At 44.8% G+C, this 18,114-nt stretch overlaps 1 protein-coding gene across 1 annotated transcript; it reads left to right on the top strand.

Annotated features, from left to right (window-relative positions):
• The first annotated feature begins 9,240 nt into the window (after positions 1-9,240).
• On the top strand, positions 9,241-17,541 carry LOC135810943 (uncharacterized). The gene is made up of 7 exons (XM_065324321.1): positions 9,241-9,468; positions 11,648-11,821; positions 12,881-13,040; positions 13,387-13,745; positions 14,982-15,282; positions 15,717-15,828; positions 16,915-17,541. The coding sequence occupies exons 2-7, from the start codon at positions 11,648-11,650 to the stop codon at positions 17,066-17,068; spliced, it is 1,260 nt and encodes a 419-aa protein (XP_065180393.1). The 5' UTR covers positions 9,241-9,468; the 3' UTR covers positions 17,069-17,541.
• Positions 17,542-18,114: the final 573 nt, after the last annotated feature.

Raw genomic sequence — 18,114 nt, 5'->3', positions numbered from 1 at the left:
TATGTGTGCTTGCGTGGGACGGTGACGGAAAGGTGTAGCGCCACCGATTAATGATGGATTAAGAGGGCAGCCTACCCATAAATTTCATATGGCATTCAATTGGCCGTAACTTTTGTTTCTTTAATGGATTTGAGTGAAATTTTGACCACACACTACTGCCACTATGGTGGCCCTCACGCCATGATTTACAAGTTCTTGCGCCTCACTGACAGGCTTTCCAGGCCGGAAAAACTCAAATTTCCGCCATAGTGCCACGGTGTGCACCCAGGAGCCAAAAAAATGCATTTACAATTTTTTCACATTTTCGTGCCCATTCTGTCCTTGCGCGAGTCCCAAACCTAAAACAAGTCCAGAAGCAGCCATGGGGGGTTGGATAGGGTCCGTCAACGTGGCCCTGGAATCTGTCATAACGGAACGAGTGGGCGTTCTCTCACAGACTCCCACAGACCAAAGTTAATTAATATTTTTAGGTTTATCACGTGCTACGAGGTCGTACCTTTCATACAACATCCAGTGCTGGGACGTCCACAGCAAGCTCTTTCCCGTTTTCTGTCATCTCAGTATGACAGCTTGCCAAGCGAAATTGTAAGGGCTCCACTCAGCTTGAAGCGGCTCCATACGTTCAAAGAAGATGTCCATAAGTACCTCACGCACCAACACTGGCTGATGGCTACCGACTTCTACGGATGAACTCTTGATTATGGCACGGGTCGTGTTCCTTGGTTCGGCTATGCTGGTGATATTGGGCTCCATTTACCTTTATTAGTTAATTTTTTGTTATTAATTTTTTATTTAGCTTGTTTTGCTTGTTATAATTTCTTGGTTTTCCACCCGGTTTAGTTATAATTTAAATTTTTATTTGGTGCAGCTTTAGCGCAATGACTGTGGTTTATGATTTTTCTTTTTCTTAATTTCGTATTTAGCGCTTTGGGGCGTCATTATTTTCTTCTCATTATTTCGCACCAAGTTATTATTTTTGTGGTATTCTCTAGCTTCTTTTTGTTTTGCAGTTGTTCTTGTGCAACCCCCACCCATTTTTCGATGCCTAGTTGCAACGCTGATGCCGAGACCTCTGGTCGGTTGAGTTGCTCCCAGCACATCAGCACGTCGTCCCTACATCCCCTATGTTTTGTCCTTTTCCTCGTTTCTTTTTGTTCTCCACCTGATTTCCAGTGGCGCTGCACACCAAATCCTGGATACCCTCAGAAACCGGCAAAGACTACCACTCACGTTCCACTACTGCCTAGTACTGAATCCTACCTGACTTCTTGACACGACTCAAACTTGCCAAAGTCACTAAATCAACGTCAACTACAATAATCAAGCCACATATCTGCAACGTCACGAGGGTGCTGGCAAAAGTCCTGCTGCACGGCGCCTGCTGCATGGTTGCAGACTACCAAAAAATTCGCGAATTTTTCGGTAGTCTGCCACAGTCTGCCACCTTAATCGATTATAGTCGTTAGCAATAAGAGTCAGAATTTTGTACAAAAAATCTCTTGTTTCCACAAGCTATGTCTTCACAATACGAACAAATTTCCAGGGGTGAAAGGGTAGCTCCAAAACATGGCAGTTTTGAGGGCAATTGACCTTCAGGATATGGACTATGCCCCTGGCAACTGCGTAGTGCGTACTCCCAGCGGCACGTTATTCAAAATCACGAAAACGTGGCTTTTCAAAGTCCCTAACGAAAAAACCTATAACGTAACGATTTGTTGATTGGAGTTATCGATCGCGTAATGAGTAATGGGTATAATTGTTTCAGCCGGAATTGCTATACTTGTTTCAGCTCTAGTTGAAAATACAATGTAGGCTATATGAAGTGTTGGCATATTGGCTTCAAAATTGGTGAGATATTGGAAGATTTGGTAGATTCTCGGCGATTCTCTATGGAACTCTCCAAAATCGGCGAAAAGCTTAGCGATTTCGACCTCTCATTTAACAAATCAGTTTTGTGTCCTGTTACAGCACCTTCTGACATTTTATTTAAAACTTGTTACAGTCGTGGATCGTTGCGTCGTACATGTAAACCGTTCCCATGTAACTTCGTCTATTCTAATTATATGTACTCTAAGTATTGGCTCAGTATCCGAGACATTTAATAATATTAATAATAATAATAATCCAAAGGTTCAGTTGGGGAAGTGAACTGCCTGAAAAGAGAAAAAATCGCCAGACCCACCAAGACTCGAACCCGCGAACTTGCTTGTCGTGAGCAATGCTCTAACCACTAAGCTATGGAACCGGGCTGAACATAGTAGGCTCTGACAAGTTTTTCACTCCAAAGGCAGCTCACACCACGTACCACACATACTGATCGCACTTGGATCTTTCTCCTTCCCCATGGCCCAGGGGACCAACCACGGTCAGTTTCTGGACCCTACCAGAGAAAGAGGCAAGAGAGTGTGCAGGCAAAGCAACCACACAGGCTGGCTTTACTTACATGTATTCCCATGTGGCGACGTGGACAATTCGGAACAATACAGCTTCCTTTGGCGCAATCTTGACAGACGTCTTCCTTGCCAAGTGCAGGGGCACTGTGTCGGAATGAACAAGCGGGACCCTTCTTGCAGCTCGAGTAGTAGAAGAAGTAGCAATCATTACCAACTTGAGCCATCTGTTGTTCAAACATTATTTTGTTGAAAAGAAACACAACAGATTCAACGCCGATTAACTATAAAAAAGATTGAACTGGCGATGTAGGTTTTGTAGCCTCATGACTCCGGTTTGGGGCAAGATATTCCTTTCAAATTTTAGATTATGATCCTCTGTCCAGTCGTGTTATTTGTTGGTAATATTTCCAATTTCAGGGCTCACCACTACCATACAAAATTCAAAAAGCGTCGACCACAGTTTTGAAAAATGGCGATGGCCCCGAAACCAGAGCTTGTGCAGTCATAGCGGCTACGCACCCGAGTTAATGCTGATCGATGTACGCGATGTACAGTCGAATCCTAAATTACAGTTATTTTACGACTCCCTGGTCAAGTCTGCACAGCAAAGCGCCAGAGCCAAAGCAAATCTTGTTGTTCAATGCCGTTAAAGCACGCGGAGAAGACGTCCTTTCTCCAAGACAACTTTGGTCATTTTTCTCAATCCGCTGGTGAATGTCAACCTAGATAATATTATGTCTTTGAGGTATTGGTGAACTGGGTTCCTGGCATCTACACGGTAGAACTCAGCGTTTCCTGATCACGGCTCGACACACTCTTTTCTGTTTGGCCTCGCAGCTTTCACCCTGCGAGTGTGCAGTTTCCTGGCCACAAATGAACTCCTTAGTCATGACCATGATGACAATTGACTGGTATGATCCCTGATGGACCTGAGTCATCAACTTGAGTCAACACGAAGGTAAACTGTTCACTTGGAACGCTTGCTGCTTCCTCAGTCCATTCTTGTTGCACTAGCAGATATGCGTACGAGAGGACCCAAACAGACACTATTAGATACTGAGATATGGGATAGGTGGTCTCCGGTCCGGGATGGACAGTGAGACTCTGATACAGAGGGGCAAAGAGAGAAAGAGAGTGAGAGAGAGAGAAAGAGAGAGAGATAAAGAGAGAGAGAGACAGACAGACACACACAGACACAAACAGAGAGAGAGAGAGAGAGAGAGAGAGAGAGAGAGAGAGAGAGAGAGAGAGAAAGAGAGAGAGAGAGAGAGAGAGAGAGAGAGAGAGAGAGGGAGAGAGAGGGAGAGAGAGAAAGAGAGCGGGAGAGAAAGAGAGAGAGAGAGAGCGAGAGAGAGAGAGAGAGAGAGAGAGAGCGAGAGAGGGAGAGAGAGAGCGAGAGAGAGAAAGAGAGAGCGAGAGAGAGAGAGACAGAGAGAGAGACAGAAAGACAGAGACAGAGAAGGAAAGACAGAAAGAAAGAAAGAAAGAAAGAAAGGGGGTGAGAGAGAGAGAGAGTGAGAGAGAGAGAGAGTGAGAGCTAGAGTGAGAGACAGAGAGACAGAGTGAGAGACAGAGAGACAGAGAAATTGAATGAGTCAGAGAAAAGCAGATCGGGAAGTAGAGAGAGATAAAGAGAAGGAGAGAGAGAGAGAGAGAGGCTCAGTGAGAGAGAAACTGAGATAAGGAATAATACAGCAGTGAGAGAGGAATTGTGTAAATATAATGCCAGAACAAGCGAAAAGGGACATTATCCCGAACTTTGGGCATTTTTGGAGTTATCAACAGATTCTAGTAGCCAGAAGATGTACAAATCACATGGAAAAAACCAATTGGAAATCCATCCACGGATTGCAAAGTTATGGGCAATTCGTTGGCGGTGAAACGTTTACGGTAGCTCATGGTGAGTAGTCACGCCTACCCAAGGACTCAGGGAAAAGCGAAGGGAGCAAGGCAGCTGCGCTGAAAGCAAGCTCCTTTGTCTTTTACGCTCGGGCATGCTGCGCGTGCAGCGGAGGTCGCGCGGTCGATCGATCGATATTTGATCGCCAATGCGTGGTAAGTGGGTCAATTAAGACAGTGTTTTCTTCTACAGAAGCTGTATGATGCTGGCTCTGCTATCCACAGAGTGAATTAGCTCCAAAGAAATCACGTATCACCGAAAAACGCACAGTTGCAAGTCATCCGAACGTGACAGCCGGAAATCAGCTGATTTACTTCAAGTGCGATTTTCTTAAAATCAAGTGCCGCGGGATAACGTCCCTTTTCGCTTGCGCTGGCTAAATTATTAAATAAAATTAAAAATTAAAATAAAATAGATGAGTGAAAGGATGAGGGGAACAGAGAGAAACACGGAGCGGAAGACAGAGAGGGAGAAAGAGGACAATGGGGAAAGATAAAGATATAGGACAACACCTTGAAAGAAGGAAGATAGACAAACAGATACTTACAGTAAAATTCACAATTCCCCTCCGACTTCAGACCGAGAATCGTATAATCCCAACTCTTCTGCAAGGACGATACTTAGCAAGGCGCTAGAGGGATCTACACAGAGAGAACCTGATTCTGATATCTGTTGGGAGACGGCGACTCACTCAGGCACGCAAATAATCAATCTCTGGTGGGAAGCAAGGTGTTTGAAGGAAGATGCTAGAAAACCAACCGGTGACAGAAACTTATCGTGCAGAACTGGCTGGAGACTGAAGCAAACCTAGGGTTTTTATACATGTACCTACGCTACGTGACGTCGCATTGCGGCTGGTGATTGGCTGCTGATTCGTCAGCGTGTGGTATAGGGCACTCCGCGATGACACTAGACTTGGGCTTCAATGTGAAGGACCCCACGATAGGCGGTCTGCCTTTGGGTCATCCTAGTTGTCACGTGTAGAAGAGGTCGCCGGCGTATCACTTTAAAATCGAAGGAACATGTAATTATTAGGTCTACACTCAGATGGACAGACAACGATAATATATAAAAAGTAAAAAGGACCAAGGAACTACAAGTGCCTCATTTGACTGGATGTGTGTGTTTGCGTGGGTACTTGCGACCTCAAACCTACCTCAAACGTTTTTTTTATTATTCATAACAGGGTACCTCACTTCAGACTCTCCAACTACGATTTTTTCGCTGCATGAGTTCTCTCTTTGTTTCTCTCCTTATTATTCAGTTCGCCGTGGTTAGCTACCACCCGAACAACTCCCATTGCACAACACCACTCGCCACAGAGATAGACAAGTCGAGATAGCTGAATGTGTGCGAGGCATTCTCCTGGGTGTGTTCCACTGTGAAGCGTATGTCTGGGTGTCTGCTGCTCAAGACACACAACAACACACTTCACCATTGCTGCTGGTAACCACACTTCTCGTGCTTTCCCTTCACGCCGCACTAACACATATTCACACTTACAGACACAGCTCTTCACTGGTCTCCTTCGCTCCTTCCCTTTCTACCAACACACTTCACCATTGCTGCTACCCTCCACACATACAAACCTTTCCAGCACTACCGCACCACACAGCATTATATACTCGGTTCAGTTTTTGTTGGCTTTTAAGTTGAATGGGGTTTTCACCCTGAAGATGGGCCATGCCCGAACATTTGGTGCATTCCAATTATATCTAGTATTATTTATTTATTTTGGAAGTGAAGTGAACTTATGCAGCGAAGAGACCGTAGTTGGAGAGTCTTAAGTGAGGTACCCTGTAATGTGTGGGTGGCTGCAATGGAGTCTGCGAGTGCTTAGAATTTTAATTATTATTGTTGTTACTATTATTTTTAACCCCTTGACTTGAGCGCGGATGACTTGTACTAGTACGTCATAAGACCCACCCAGTAGTGCCTCACGGATGTGCTTTTATTATTATTATTATTATTACTGTATTATTATTAATCTTATTAATATTATTAGACTCAATCTCGTAGCATGTGAACGGATTGCTAATGTGTGTGTGTATTCAAACTAATGGCTCGCACAATCAGTCTTCAGGACTCTTAGCCAAGTGGTGAAGTCTATGCCTAGTGCACGAGAGGTTCCACTGCTAGGAACTCATGATGGGGAAATGATAGAAAAGAAAATAATAATAGGACAAAGAGAATAAGTTTCAAGGCACCTGAATAAACGGAGTCCCACATACAGTAGTCAGCAGCTCAGCAAATTGCAGTGCGGTGCACAGTAATGCTGCTACTAGTGCACTGCGTGGACTGGAGCGGACAATGACGACAGCATAGCACTGTCATCCAGATGTGAGCACTGAGTAGGCTTGTCCACAAAATGTGTTCAATTATTTTTGAATTTTGGTTGGATTTTCGCACTTCGATTTTTTTGGAATTTTGGCCCCATCAGATTGAATTTTGGCCGTTTTTGGAGAACGACAGTGATCAAGAGGGGGGTTATCAACTTATCATGGTTATGTACTCTTGCAGTGATGTCACATCAGGAGATCTACTCGAGAGTACATGTGCTGCTCAATATAATTATTACCAAGTTTGACATGTGAAAACAGTACTTTCAAATACACACAGCTTTGACCTTTGCCCTTTTGACACCCATCCCCGAATTTGGAAGCACACAGACACACATGATAAGCAGTTTGTGGATTTTTTTGTTTTTTTGGAACTATTGGGTACGAGTACTGTAAAAACCATGGCAACGGATCGAACTTTTTCTGCATTTTGGGGGATTTTTTTGAATTTTCCTTAAACATTTTGACCGTTTTTTCGCTTTTTGAATTTCAATTTTGGACAAAATAATTCGCATGATGTGGCCACCCTTAGCACTGAGCAGCTCCTACCGATTAGTAATCATGGTAATGCACTACGTGGACTGGAGAGGACAATGACGACAGCATAGCACTGTCATCCAGATGACTGTGAGCATCTCCTCGCGATTAGTGCTGACCAAACACTCTCTGCAGAGCGCATTGGTTTCGCAAGCAAAGCCGTACAGCCTACACTACAGCCTACACTACAGCCTACACTACAGCCTACACTACAGCCTTGCACTGCTACCATGGTCACAGGACAAGGCCAGGCCACCGGTGAGGCTCTGCATGAAAAGCCGCGAGGCCAAGCTGTCAGTGTATCGGTGCGCTCGCTGCGCTCGCCCTCGCTCGCTCGACGCTTTTGTCGATCCTGGCCTGCATAAGTAACTCTCAGTAAGTAAATAATTATTGGCACTTCAGCATTTTTTTGGCCCGAAACAAAAATTAATGTTATGATGCGCAAAGCGCACCACGCATCATTCGTTGTATTAAATGCGTGGTGCTCTGCCGTGTGTAGGGTAGCTCTATTCGAATCATGATCCAGCACTCTGATAATATTATCTACAGTGCCCGTGGACTCAAATAATTAATTGATGTGGAAAGCCAACGTGATTTTGTGGCATGCGCGGCTAGAGGAAGCCCTACACGATGCTACTAGTCTACGAAATCCTACAGGTAACTGGTTACACGTCACGTGGGTGACAGTCTACGAAGCCCTATACTACAGTGCTGCTCAATGAAATCCAGTCTCGGCACTCAAGTTTGCGCCTTGCATCATTTCGCAGCCCAGTGTTCACTGGTCTAGGGCTGTGCAACGCCCGGCGCGTACTTGAGAAACTTGACTGGATTTCAATGAGCAAACACTGTAGTATACTACAGCAGTACCATGACTCCATGACTCATGAGTACATGCTTCAAATACGTGTATGCAAAAGTCCATAACCTCTTGTATTGCTTGTAGTTAACAGTGCTGGCAACTGATATACGACCCCCCTATCGGTACGCTAGCCGCGTTAGCGATTCGTACGAGACGCTAGGTGGTCGGATTTCATTTGCCAGTACTGTAGCTTGTATTGGTGCATGGCTTAGCTACATGTCGAAGTTTACGCATATGCTCTGGCATACCCGTGTGAGTAATGAAAATTTGTTTCGGTAAATCATTTGGAACACCTGTCATCTGTGCTTGGGCCAAGTCCCACGCCAACCGTGAATGCCGTTGCCTTCTTGTTTATTATTGTTATTATTATCATTCGTTCTCACTTTTTTGTTTTTGTTGCTGATACACACTTGTCACGCTTAGTTCTTACTTGTATACCCTTGTGTTCTACACACTTTTGTGAGAAATCGCACCTCGATATTCCAGTGCTGTCATTGTATCGTGTCACCCTACCTTGATTGCTATATTATTTCCTTTGTTCTCATTTTGTTCTTTAGTACAACGGTGATTCCTGAAGAGTGTTGTACGAAAACTTGTTCGAATCATCTTTTTTTCCATTGCCCTTTTTCTTCTTACATGTATTTTATTTACCCTTAAGATTGTTTCTTGCATCGTCTCCATCGCTTACATTGTTAATAAAGTAGTCCACATGTCACTTCAGCTCGTCCTACTTATTGCCATAATAATAAAATTAACGAAGATAAGTTTTAGGTCGCAAGTACCCACGCCAGTACACACATCCAGTCAACTGAGGCACTTGTAATTCCTTGGTACTTTTATTTTTTAAATTATCCTTGTCTGTAAATCTGAGTGCAGACCTAATACTTACATGTTCCTCCTTTTTAGTAGTATACGCCTACGACCTCGTCTACACGTAACTAGGATGACCCCAAGGCAGACCACCCATCGTGGGGTCCTTCATATTGAAGCCCAAGTCTAGTGTCATAGCGAAGCGCCCTTATAGTTATAGTTATACCACACGCCGACGCGAGACTGTGCTGCCAACCACCAGCCGCAATGTGACGTCACGGATACTTATACCACACGCCGACGACTGTGCTGCCAACCACCAGCCGCAATGTGACGTCACGTAGCGTAGGTACATGTATATAAACCCTAGGTTTGCTACAGTCTCCAACTAGTTCTCCAGGATCAGTGTCTGTGACCGGTTGGTTTTCTAGTGTCTTCCCTCAAACACCTTGCTTCCCACCAGAGATTGATTATTTGCGTGCCTGAGTAAGTTGCCGTCTTCCAACAGATATCAGAATCAGGTTCTCTCTGTGTAGATCCCTCTAGCACCTTGCTAAGTATCGTCCTTGCAGAAGACTTGGGATTATTCGATTCTCGGTGTGAAGTCGGCCGCGAGTTGTGAAATTTACTGTAAGTATCTGTTTGTCTGTCTTCCTTCTGTCAAGCTGTTTGCCCTATATCTCTATCTGTACCACTTTGCCTCTTTCTCTCTCTGCCTTCCGCTTTGTCTTTCTCTCTGTTCCCCTTAGCCTTTCACTCTTTATTATACAGTCCATCTCTCACTATTATTCTCCCTCTGAGTTTCTCTCTCTCTTAGCCTCTCTCTCTCTCTCTCTTTCCCCCCCCCCTCTCTCTCTCTCTCTCTGTCTTTTCCTCTCTCTGCTTCTCTCTCTCTATCTCTCTCTCTCTGTCACACTCTCTCTCTCCCTCTTTCTCTCTCTCCTCTTTTTCGATACTCTCCCTCCCCCTTCCTACCGAATCTCTCTCTCTATTTCCCTCTCCGTCTTTCTCTCCGACTCTTTCTCTTTCTTTCTCTCTCTATCTCTTTCTAACTCTCTCTCTCACTATCTCTTTCTTTCTTTTCCTCTCTCTCTCCCCCCCTTTGTATCTCCCTCTCTTTGTCTGGCTCTCGGTCTCCCTGTCACTCTCTGTGTCTCTGCTTATGTCGCTATGTCTCTGTCTCTCTGTCTCTGTCTCGTTGTGGTTTTATATTTGAATTCGCAAAACCAAACAGGCAATAAGCCCAATTACATGGAAGCGAGTAAAAGAATGCTAAGAGTGAGGCATTTGGGTGAATATTATTTCAAGTAGAAATACTGATCCCGGGAGATACTACAAATACATGTAGGTACTGTACAATGAAAATCTGAAAAGGCCATGGTACTGATTGATTGATTGATTTTTTTTAACTTCGCAAGTTCAAACGAGTTCCTTGCCCAGTTACATGAAAGCGAAGGATAGAATTTTCCAAAATCCTAATGAGCAACAGCATAGGCAAGATTATCATAGAAGTGGTGAATTCGCACAGTAACCGTGCACTTCAGCTATTCTCTCCTCCCTCTTCTGAATTTGACTCTCCGCTGGCCTTCTCTCCTCCCATCCCTTTACATTGTATTGGGCCTCCGCAGCTCCCCCCCCCCCCCCCCACCACCACCACCCCACGCACACACTACATTGTCACATAGCACAACTCAACCATTCGCTACCCTGTTATTGAGCACTCCTGCTCGTTTGGTCTCGCGAATCCAAATAAAATCAATCAAATCAAGTGGAGTACTATGCGAGCGAGAATACTGAGAAGAAAGGAACATGTCAAAACCTGACGAAACACAAGTCTCTCTCTCTCTTTCACTCTCTTTCTCTCTCTTTGCCCCTCTGTATCAGAGCTCTCATTGTCCATCACGGACCGGAGACCACCTATCCCTTATCCCAATATCTAGTAGTGTCTGCTTGGGTCCTCTCGTAAGCATATCTGCTAGTGCAACAAGAAAGGACTGAGGAAGCAGCTAGCGTTCCAAGTGAAGAGTTTACCTTCGTGTTGACTCAAGCTAATGACTTAGGTCCATCAGAGATCATACCAGTCACTTGTCATCATGGTCATGACTAAGGAATTCAGTTGTGGCCAGGAAACTGCACACTCGCAGGGTGAAAGCTGCGAGGCCAAACAGAAAAGAGTGTGTCGAGCCATGATCAGGAAACGCTGAGTTCTACTGACAACATTGGTTAGCTAGGCACGGCGAATTCTTGTTGATGCCAGGACCCCAGTTCACCAGTACCTCAAGGACATATCTTGGTCGACATGCACCAGCGGGTTGAGAAAATGACCAAGGTGGCTTGGAGAAAGGACGTCTTCTCCGCATGTCTTTGCCGGCATCAAACAATAATATTTGCTTTGGCTCTAGCCTTTCGCTGTGCAGACTTGACCAGGGAGTCGTACAATACCAGTAATTTAGGACTCGACTGTACATCGTGTACATCGATCAGCATGAACTAGGGCGCGTAGCCGCTATGACTGCACAAACTCCGGTTTCGGGCGCATCGCCATATTTTCAAAATGGAGGGCGACGCTTATTGAATTTTGTATGGTCGTGGTGAGCCATGAAATTGGAAATATAAGGAACAAATAACACGACTGGATACAGGTACCTCTGCACATCATACGTGAAAAATGGAAAGGAATATCTTGGCCCATACCGGAGTCATGAGGCTACAAAACTTACATCGACAGTTCCATCTTGCGCCACATGTTTTATAATGTTGGCGTTGAATCTGTTGTGTTTCTTCTCAACAAATAATGTTTGATTAACAGATGGCTCAAGTCGGTAATGATTGCTACTTCTTCTACTACTCGAGCTGCAAGAAGGGACGCGCTTGTCCATTCCGACACAGTGCTCCTGCACTTGGCAAGGAAGACGTCTGTCAAGATTGGGCCAGAGGAAGCTGTATTGTTCCGAATTGTCCACGTCGCCACATGGGAATACATGTAAGTAAAGCCAGCCTGTGTGGTTACTTTGCCTGCACACTCTGTCGCCTTTTTGTCTGGTAGGGTCCAGAAACTGACCGTGGTTGGTCCCCTGGGCCATGGGGAGGGAGAAAGATCCAAGTGCGATCAGTATGTGTGGCACGTGGTGTGAGCTGCCTTTGGAGTGAAAAAATTGCCAGCGCCTTCTAGGTTCAGCCCGGTCCCATAGCTCAGTGGGTAGAGCATGGCTCATGACAAACAAGGTCCCGGGGTTGGAGTCCTGGTGGGTCTCGCGATTCGTTTCTCTTTTCAGGCAGTTAACTTCCCAAACTGATCCTTTGAATTATTATTATTATTATTTGAAACTCGGATGTTGAGCCATAAATAAAATGTAGAAAGAAAAAGGACATTATGGATACGAGTTAAGAGTAACTCTTCATCACTGTAACTGGATACTATAATACAGTCAGAAAGTGCAATATCTAGCCATAAAACTGACAAGAGTACTGAGCCATTCGACGTCCTGACAACTAGCTTCAACACATCTCAGTAGCGCTAACCGAAAGCCTTCCCACTTGGAAGGTTCAAGGTTATGAAAAGACCAAAGAGGGGAAGGCAAGCGCAACGAAAACGAGCAAAAGCCATAGTCCCAACGGAACAAAGAATGTCGATAGTTACTGGACGATGACGAGACCAATACGATATTTGACAAAGCGGTCTAACTACAATTCGAAGCAGCAAAGCAGCACACCACCCAACTTGGGTGGGTCATAAATATCGAAGATAAGTAAAGAAACGGGAAGCTTTGCGAAAACGAATTGTACAAGCCGAAAGCCAAACTCCTACAGTACTCCTCCTGCATGAAATTGTGATGGACTAGTTGACTACAAAACAAGTTGTTTCACACGACGTTCGAATATTCAAACAATCAGCTAATTTTTCAGCCGAATCTGATGTATTTTCGAGCCGAGGGAAAACTGACCAGGCGGTAAAAACGCGCTGATTTGAGGAAAACCTAGTGCACGGTGATGCATGCTGAGTTTTTTTGTTTTCGATGTGGTCTTGGTGACTGTGTTGCAGAAAGACCGTGGCAGCATGCCATGCTACTGGGAGTCTCAGCGAGTGGGATGTACCAAGCCGTTCTGCCCCTTCAAGCATTTGAAGCCCCGTCCTGATGCGCCTCTGCAAACTGGCCAAGTTCAACCCCCTACGACCGCATCCCAAGGAAATCCAGTCAAAGGTAAGAATTATTTTGCTCTTTGCTGTAAGACTGTACCTAGCCCTTTTGCCAATGATAGCGTGTGTATGAGGTGCTTTTTTTGAGTCTATAGAAATCTGCACCGCAAAATGGCTGCAACACTGCCTTTAGTTGTATGAAGCAAGAAGGCCCATTTCACCTGAAAAATTAGGATAATCAAACAAACATGTTACACGTCCTTGGTACGGAAAGGGCTGCGGGAGTTGCGTATTACCGGTTACTTGCGTACTCTTGCTCGTGGTGAGCGCAATGTTGCTGGATGTGGCGTATCCACACTGCTTGCCAAGCATATTTGATGCTAACCCTTACTGTCCTATCTACTCTTCAGGTGGACCAGCGCAGGTGCTTCCACCTGATTTCAAGTTGCGGATAACCATACCTGATGATAGCAGTGCACAGCGCAGCGCTACCATCCGGACTATTGGCAAATCTCAAAAAAGACTGCGACACGCCCGAACACAAGGGGTTGCCACCGACTCAACTGCCGCTGACTCCAGAATGGATATGAGAAGAGCAACTCGAGCAATGAGCCGATACCATTGGGTTCATGCTCGCGATCAGCTAAATCAACAGCGTAGATCTGAAACTGCAAGGCGTGGTCCAGGTCCTTTGTTACCCACGAAAAGGACAGCATCTGTTCAGCAAGAAGTCCAAGCAAAGCCGTTAGCCAAACGACGCAGGCCTGAGGTACTGTATCCATGTACATCCATTGGTATATCAATGAATGAGTTGTGTGTGCGTTCGTGTGTGTGCGGGTGTGTGTGTGTATGTGTGTGTGTGTGTGTGTGATTGTGTGTGTATGTGTATGTGTGTGTGTATGTGTGTGTGACAGGGTGTAACTGTGTGTGATGCGTGTCTGTCTGTGTCTGTCTGGCTGCCTGTAACTGTCAGCGCATGCATGCATCAATATGCTTGCTTCTTTAAAGGTATAGTGGCATTGCTTTCATTTACGAAAAGGAATATTTTTTTCATTTTTGCAGACGTGAATCTGGAGCACAACTTTCTAATCCTTTCTTTCTGAAGGACACATGCAAGGATATGTATGTCCTGGTGCTGTCCTGGTGCTGACAGTTGACAGATTCATATGCCATTCTTTTTGTTGACGACTTTGGCGGTGTCCTTTGAGGATCCCCACCGTTTCACCCGTTATCCTTTAGTTGCAGAACTTCAACCTCACGGGCGGTTACTTTGCAATATTTTATTTTGCGTTCTTGAGTTCCTGGGTAAACGTGTGTGCATCTCTTCATCTCGGTGTGTGGCTGATTGGGGGGCTTATACGACCTCAAAATGATGTCAAGTTGTTTTCCTTCTCGCCGGTGGTTTGTAGCTCTGTAATTATTGCAGTACCACCAATGCTACTGACAACTGCAGTGCACAACATTAGAAGACCAAAATTTGCACCGAATTTGAAAGTGAAGCTTCAATGTGCACCACTATTTGTGCATGGTTTGCTTTCTTCATTTTTTTTGTTGTCGAGCTGTTCCGCAAAGGTGCCATCCGCTCTTTGCGCCAGTGCTGTGTATAAATAACTTCCAACTTTATTAATAATCTACGTGGAGATAAAAGTATAATAATAGCTATGAAAATTATGAATGCCGCAGACATCACCAGGCAACATGACAATTTGTTGAAGGTGGAGCGGAGCGTGAAAATCGATTTTGGAAACACACAAAACCAAATCTTGAACAAAATTGTCATGTTGCCTGGTGATGTCTGCGGCATTCATACTTTTCATAGCTATTACAACTTTATTCACTGCTTTAAAGTGCTTCGTAATAATTATGTCCTGCAGCTGGTTTACATGTTGCACTGTCTCAAATCATCAGCCGATGCAAGGCCTCTCAGATGTTTTAAGTTTCTCTTTTTCTCTCTATCTCTTTCTCTCTCTCTCTTTCTGTCTCCATTCTTCTGACTGCTCCATAGCCTGTTGCTGTTCCAGTGTCCCCACAACCGTCCACCGCTGCTGGTCTTCGCATCAAGTCTTTAGATGAAATCCTTCCTGAGAAACGCAAGCATCACGCGACCATTAGTGACAGCACTGTATCTGCAGAAGACACCTGTCAAAGAAGACCGGCCGATTCAACCAACAAGGAATCACCATCAGTAGTTTCCAGTTCAGCAAGCAAGAATGTATGTAGTCCAGTACTGAGTACTGTACCTACCAAGCGTTCCACTCCAGGGACACCACCTGCTAAGATAACAAGACTCAGCAGTCATTCTTCCGGTAAGTTGCATTGCTGATGCTGGTATTAGAAATGTTTTTGAAGACATTACTTTCGATCTGTTGTCCTTTCCTGTGCCTTTTCTTAAGCGAAACCTTTCTCTTGTTGTTTATCTGTGTGGCCTGGCTTGGCATTTACTGTATGGTCTTTGGGATATCTGCTAAACCTCTCGTTACATGTGGATAGTTAGTTCTGCTTCCTTCTTGTGTGGAAAGACCATTTGCTTCAACACGGCTGTAGTGTGCTATAATACAGTTTAAGGGCTTTGCAAATAGTTAACGCTATTCCTGACGTAGGGGTTGGTAGTAGGTGATCTTGCGTGTATGATATGTATGTTCCAGCATTCTATGGCTAATGGGATGCTATAATCTGGCTTGATCCGTTGTAAATATATTAATTAATAATAAATGCTTGCTTCTTCATCTGTACTATTCAGCTAAGAAGGAAAGCCCAGCCACTACGAAGGTGTCCCAAAGTGAAGGAAGTGAAGTTACTTCCACTGCTGATACTTCTACTATGAAGTCCGATGCCAAGTCTGAATTTGATTGGTAAGTGCTTGTTATGGGCTAGTTCTCATCACACTGTGCCTTACATGCCATGCGTTAACCCTTTGGCTCCCCCATAACTCCACTATTTAGCAATAGCCATAATTTTCGCTCAAATTGTGTCAACTTTTGGTCATAACTTACGTTCTAGTAGCCTGATTTCCATATTCTTGGGCTCTCCGGAAAGCTCCTCTCAGCGCGAACGCAATGGGCCATCACCGAGTGTAATCAGAGTACCAGTCCCCGCTCTACAGCCCAGCGAAGGTACCACATCGCTGGGAATGCCCTCAGTCCCTTTCTTCTTCAGCCATTTCAATTTCCTTGCTCGCCTAGCACTGATTTTTTTTGTACTGCCGTAGCAGGTAGCCTGCACCATGATTTACGCAAGAAAATTCATCACAGGTACTTGAGAACAAGGGGAATTCCCCGGTTCATGCTGGAAAATGTGCTCGGAACGAGAAAAGTGCCGTCCTCCAACTTTCGAGCGCGATATCTCAACAACCGTTGGAGCTATCGTGAAAACGATTGCACCAACGGAAAGCTGAGGACTTCAGCTACACCATACATACTTCGATGTTCACGATAGATAGTGCAATATTTGAATGCGTTATGGCTGTTTGAAGGCATCGACGGGATACCGTCGAAATTTGTATGGTGGAGAGCCAAAGGGTTAATGTGTCCGAGTTTTCACACTGCACATTTTTTGATTCATGGCGCGAATCGAATTTGCATGGATGCAGCGGATTGAATTTTCCGTATTTTATAGGCAACTGTATGGTAGGTCTGAACTACTCATCTCCGACCGCTTTAGAAGCTGCATCTGCACTTTGATCCTCCAGGGTGATTGAGTTCCTATGGGTGTGAAAATTTCAGTCTACCCGAGTCCCATGCTAGACGTAATTTTTCTTTTAATATTCCGTCATTTTTGGGATTTAATTATAAACATGAGTGGTGCAGTTATTACTACTGCAGTCACAACATGGTAGTTTGAGTATATCACATCCAAGACATTCCCATAGCAGTATCTCAATGTCCCTTCGTATTGTCTTACCGGCTGTAGATAACTTCTTATTCTTTTGACTGTTCTAGGCTCTATGACATCGACCTGCTTGATGACGATGCATTTGAGAAAGCGATGAGAGAATTTGTTGGTGACGTAACCTACGTCGACTTGAATAAGCCAGACCTTGACGAAACAGTCAACAGCGACGATCTACTCCTGGAAGCGGAGCTGATGATTTAGACTAAGAGAACTGTTGTGTATTTCCCCATTACGCAATGTGCTCACCATTTTCCATGCCAACATCATGCCTAATCGCCATTGGGGATATACACCCGGTTTTTTCCCTCTCTACTGCGTCCGTCGGCGCGAGGGTTTTTTCCCGGCTGGCTCGGTCCAGGAAAATTAACCTGACGGCCCCAAGTGGTTTTGCGTCATGCCCTATTTCAGCTATCTGCTGGCTCACTTATTTGGGCATCTTCGCCTAATGCTTGATTATTATTACTAATAATGCTTGAGCGCTGCTTGATATATCAGCATTATAATGCTAATTTGAATGCTCGCTTTTCACTTTCTCGTTGGCTGTGTTGTGCAGGATCATGTGCCAACCTTTACTACATGTACATTGCATTGTCATTTCATTCAGTACAATGCAAACATATATTATGATGGTCATATTTTCGACAACGCTGCTCAAACTTGATATGAATCAACTCACCTACTCCGAAGCCACATTCGTCCAGTCTGCAATAGGTTCTGGCACAGCCCAGAAGTTGATGTTGCTTTGAAGGATGCTAAGGAAAGGTGCTTTCCCGGCTCCTAGACAGCAGAATACTTGTACCAAATTCGAATGAGTATAACTCAGACAAAGAACTGAGGGTAGAGAGTAATCAGTAATGCTAGATCAATATGAGAGAGTCATGCTTACCAATATTACCCTCGATAGCTACTTTCTTAACGAGATTCGTGGGCTGCATGCGTAGGTCTAATGAGAACGGAATGCAGTAAAACCTGTCAAGGCGACCACCTGTTCTAGAAGACCACTGCAACCAGGACCAATGGGTGCTATTTCTAGTCAATTGACCCTGGACAAGGCGACCACCTGGTGACAGACACCACATTTTTGCAGTTCCCTTATGCGGTCGTGTTCGACAGGTTTCACTGCTACGCATCGGCGGCTAATGCTACCATTATCAGTAGAATTATATGCTGGTTTTAGTAAACTAGCACTGCCGAGCATAAAAGTGGCATAATTGCAGCAAACTGGCATTATGGGTGCTTTTGATGCC

This window comes from Sycon ciliatum, chromosome 2 (genome assembly GCF_964019385.1).
Source record: "Sycon ciliatum chromosome 2, ocSycCili1.1, whole genome shotgun sequence".
NCBI lineage: Eukaryota > Metazoa > Porifera > Calcarea > Leucosolenida > Sycettidae > Sycon > Sycon ciliatum.
This window is presented reverse-complemented; position numbering and strand designations above follow the sequence as displayed.

Bases quoted from the DNA above. Each gene is read 5' to 3' on its own strand.
- LOC135810943 (XM_065324321.1), top strand. From the start codon at position 11,648: ATGGCTCAAGTCGGTAATGATTGCTACTTCTTCTACTACTCGAGCTGC. The intron at 11,822-12,880 runs GTAAGTAAAGCC...ACTGTGTTGCAG, and splicing joins GTCGCCACATGGGAATACAT to AAAGACCGTGGCAGCATGCC. The intron at 15,283-15,716 runs GTAAGTTGCATT...TGTACTATTCAG, and splicing joins ACTCAGCAGTCATTCTTCCG to CTAAGAAGGAAAGCCCAGCC.